Genomic DNA, 4,243 nt, shown 5'->3' with positions numbered 1-4,243 from the left:
TGTGTATAAGAGACAGCCTCAGCTCTCTGCCCCAGCTCTCCCACTCCAGGGACCCCCCAGCTCTCCCCCCACCCTGTTGCACCTCTAGGGGCTCTGTGACACCTCCTGCTCCAGGTGCTCGGAGCCCGTTGCCACTCTGGGACGGGGGGTTTTGGCCCCTGTCTGGGTCTCACCAAACCCAGGGGCTGATCCCAGCCCCCCCACCCGGTGGGAAACGCGCTCCCTGCCCTTGGCAGCCCCCTTGCTCAGGGCTCGTGGGTGCAGGGTCTGCCCGGACCCAGCAGCCAAGTCACCCTTGCTCAAGGCAGAGCACCCAGCACCATCCCCGCAGACCTCAGGGGACCTCCCCGGGCTGGCAGCACCCCGAAGGCTGTTACCTCCCAGGTCTTGGCCAGGCGGCTGACGGCCGTGTTGCTCACACCAAACATCACCGCGAAGAAGGAATTCAGGTTCTTCTGCTCCTTGAGGCTGCAGGCGGGGACAGAGTCAGGCGAGGAGGCCACGGCCGGCTCCATCCTCATCCTCGCAGGGATGCGGGCAGGGAGGCACTCACTGCGCGGCCAGCTTGATGAACTTGCGGAGGAGCTGGGCTCGCCTGCCCACCTCGGGGCAGAGGCACAGCTCCGTGGCCACCCAGTACTGCAGCTCGTTGAAGCGCCGCATGACCCGCTCCAGGTTGGCCGTGGTCACGTCGTGAAACTTCTGCGGCCCGACGATGTAGTGGATCATTTCCACCTGCAAAGCCCAACGCCGTGGCTGAGGGGTGACCAGAAAGCCAACCTGGAGGTGGCTCCTGCCACAGTCCGGCTACTGGCCCTACCTGGTGGATGCTCTTGAAGAGGTTCCAGTCGTAGTCTGTGAGGTGGCTGGCCAGGTCCTTGGAGCTGATGAGGTCCAGGGTCTCTGAGGAGCCAATGTGGGGGCCCAGCTGCTCGGGGTGGGGGGTCTGTGCACAGGAGAGGACGCCCAACCCCTCCTGCCGTTAGCCACTGCAGCGGGGAGGCAACACCAGCCCCTTCCCCAGAGGAGAGGAGCAGGGAGGGACGGACACCCCCCACCCCAAGCTGCTATGGAGGCACCACAGCCCCAAATCCCGCTTGGGAGGGGGGGGTCAGCCTGGTGCTGCCCATCCCCAGGACCCCCCGGCCCCACACTCACCAGGCTGCCCAGCTCCTCCACGCGCACGGCGAAGAGCCTCTCGTTGAGCCCCAGCGCCGTGAACACCCCGACGGCATCCAGCTGCAGCCCCACTTTATCTGGGAGAGAGGGGACGGTTGGGGACAGAGAAGGGGCCCGATCCTGGCTGGGCACAGGGGCAGTTGCCACCATGGCATGGTGGCACCCCCAGGAGAGCCCGCTCACCTCCGGCCGAATTCACCTTCACCAGGACGTGCTCCCCATCCCGGCCGAGCCGGGGGGCGAGGGACCGCAGGACGTCCCGCACCGAGGCGTTGACAGGTAGCACCGTGATCAGGCACGAGTGGTCCGGTCTGTAAATCTCATAGGGCACTACCGGGGGGGTGGGGGGGAAATAACAGGGATTTTAGTGTCCCAGCTGCCGGGGAGGGGACAGTCCCCACCGTGTGTAGCCGTACCTTTGTCCTGAGCTCTTAAGGCACAGCTGCTGCTCAGAATCGCCTCCTCTTGGCTTGTGAGCCAGTTCCCTGAGCTCTGAGCCTGCGGCCAAGGTGGGAGAGAGCGGGGAGGATGCCGCCCCATCGGCCACCCCTCCTGCCGGGGGTCCCCAGAGGGCCGAGGTGGCCCAAGTCTCCACCTCCCCCAGCCCTGCCACCCCTCAGGGCCACCCCTACCTTGGGCTGGGGAGAAACGCTGCCGTCTCCGTTTTCCAGCCTGCAGAGAGAGGATAAAGGGGGTGTTAGAACCCCGCAACCCCCTGTATGCCAGAGACAGAACCACACTCCCAGGATCCAGGCCACCACCGAGCCCCCTGAGCATCCGGGGAACCGGGGAGACCCGGCGTGTCCGACACCCTCCCCGTGGCTGGGGACAAGGTGGCCCGAGAGCCATTGGCATCCCCCCACTCTCAGCAATCGCTGCTTTGCTGGCTGAAAGCTCAGCCCCGTGAAAAGCGCACGGGAGGGGTGCAGGACGCGGGGAAGCGGGCATCAGAAGTGGCACTCGGGGACAGAGCCAGGCTCTGTTTCGCCTGGGGACACCCCTCCTTCCCCGGGGGGGGACTCACGTTCGGGGCCACCGGCGGTCCTGTGCTTGCTCCTGGCCCAGCCCACCCAAGCGCGGGTCCCGGCTCGCCAGGTCTGCGAGGTTCTGGGGAAAGAAGGTGCCCAGGACTCAGCCAGATCCCTCTGGGGACATCCCCCCCCGGCTCTGCACCCCGTCCTGCCCCCGGTACCTGCAGCAGGGCCGTGGTGCTGCGGTCGCCCTGCAGCAGCCGCCCGTAGAGCAGCACCCACTGGCTCACCAGCCGCAGGATTTTCCGGCGCTTGTGCAGGGAGTAGGTGGCCTTTTCCTGCTCCGAACCCTCCAGCGGCTCCGCGCGGAAACTGGGACCAGTCAAGGGCACCAGCGTGAGTGGTGGGGACCGCATAGGGATCCCCGTTACGCACCCAGGACGGGATGGGAGATGGGGATGTGCTCGGTGCCCAAGAGCCTGGGGGGTTCAGGGCTCCCCCGGCCAACCCCTGGGGTCCCACCGGGGTGACGGGGACCCAGCTGAGCCTGCTGGTCCCTGGCGGGGGGTGCCTGGTGGAGAATGGAGCCCATATCCCCCCCCCTCCAAACTCCGGCCGCAGAAGGATATTGGTGCAGGAGAGCTCTGCAGAGCTGCGAGGTCGGCATGAACACGGTGTAAGTCAGCAGGAAATCCCCCAGCAGCGTATCTGGAAGAGACCCGGCCACCATCATTCACCCCTCACGGTGTCCAGCAGGTTGGGGACACGGCGGTCACAGCCAGGCAGCGGGAAAAGGTCACCCATGCCCTGAGTGGGGTTGGCCCGTGGCCTCCTCCACTGCAGTGACCGCAGCTCATCACGCGTCGTGTTTTGCTCCTAAACACCCCGGAAAGGGCTGGCAAGGCTTCGGGCTTTGGGGGATGAGAGAAAATTAAAGGGTTGTATTAAAAGTGCAGGGCGGGGAGTGAACTCCACGGCAGGCGCTGATGATGCCAGCCTGGCAGCTCTGATTTTTTACCCGCTGGGGACATCTCCTGGTTCCTGCCTCGCCCGGTTTTGCTCCTCTCCGAAGGCAGAGGGAGATGGAGGGATGTGGGAGAGGAGACGCTCCCAGCCCTGGACCTGCCTCCCTCTCCCGGCCCCACTTGGGGGATTTTAGGGTGAGAAGAGCAGCTTTTGGGGTTGAACAGCGGGAATAAGGCAGCCTGTTCGGTGCTGGTCCCCTCCCCAGCCCCCTGTCCCCAGCCCCCTGCCCATCTCAAGGTGGCTCTGGTTCCCTGGAGCCGGGGGGGGACACACCCCCCCAAACCTACCCACGGGGTCGTAGAGCGTGGCATCGAGCCTCATGAACTCCAGCAGATGCTCGAGGATCTTCTCCGGCGTCCCAGCCATCACGAAATACCTGGTGGGCAGAGCACCGGGCACATCAGGGAAGGATGCGGCACCCCAGCTGCGGGCAGGGCCACCACTGTGGGCCACTGGGCCACTCAACAGCTGGTCAGCATTGCCTGGCATCCCTGTCGCCCCTGCTCTGGGGACACGGTCCTCCCAGCAGACTCCTCCGAGGGAGGCCAGAGAGCAGCAGAGGAGGCAGAGGGACAGGCAGCGTCGGTGGCAGCGCTGCGGCGTGGCTGCCAGGAGGGCTGGGGACAGGCTGCTGTCACCTGCTGCTCCGCGCCGTGGCCGGCTGGCTGCTGCCACCCTGCAGGTTCTTCTGCAGGACGAGCACCACCTTCCCGTGCTCCTTCAGGCGCATGGTGTTGGCCTCCACATCCTAGAGAGAGAAACCAGCCATCAGCCCGGCTCGGATCCCTCTGGCAATGCCTGGTGGGCCGGTGGCACCCCAAAACCTGCAGAGAAGTGTCCTCCCCCTGCAAACACCACGGAGTGTGCAGGGTGTGTCCCAGCTGGGAGTCAGCCCCCCCTGAACCCCAGAATCACAGAATCCCAGAATCATCAAGGCTGGAAAAGCCCTTGGAGCTCCTCCAGCCCAACCATGACCCTCACCCTGACCCCCCCCAACTCCCCCAGATCCCTCAGCGCTGGCTCAGCCCGACTCTTCAACCCCCCCAGGGATCCCGGGGACTCCCCCC

General features: G+C 65.8%; 1 protein-coding gene across 1 annotated transcript in view; it reads right to left on the bottom strand.

The window, feature by feature from the left end:
• RAPGEF3 (Rap guanine nucleotide exchange factor 3) overlaps window positions 1–4,243 on the bottom strand; it is a 9,994-nt gene that overhangs the window by 2,922 nt on the left and 2,829 nt on the right. The window contains 12 exon segments of the mRNA XM_026867662.1: window positions 378–468; window positions 554–735; window positions 821–946; window positions 1,159–1,256; window positions 1,363–1,509; window positions 1,596–1,677; window positions 1,812–1,851; window positions 2,204–2,286; window positions 2,372–2,522; window positions 2,780–2,858; window positions 3,464–3,552; window positions 3,815–3,924. Coding sequence (XP_026723463.1) covers window positions 378–468; window positions 554–735; window positions 821–946; window positions 1,159–1,256; window positions 1,363–1,509; window positions 1,596–1,677; window positions 1,812–1,851; window positions 2,204–2,286; window positions 2,372–2,522; window positions 2,780–2,858; window positions 3,464–3,552; window positions 3,815–3,924 — 1,278 coding nt within the window.

This window comes from Athene cunicularia, unplaced genomic scaffold (assembly GCF_003259725.1).
Source record: "Athene cunicularia isolate RWA unplaced genomic scaffold, athCun1 chrLGE22_part1, whole genome shotgun sequence".
Lineage (NCBI taxonomy): Eukaryota > Metazoa > Chordata > Aves > Strigiformes > Strigidae > Athene > Athene cunicularia.
The sequence above is the reverse complement of the archived record's forward strand: the minus strand, read 5'-3'. Positions and strand labels throughout refer to the sequence as shown.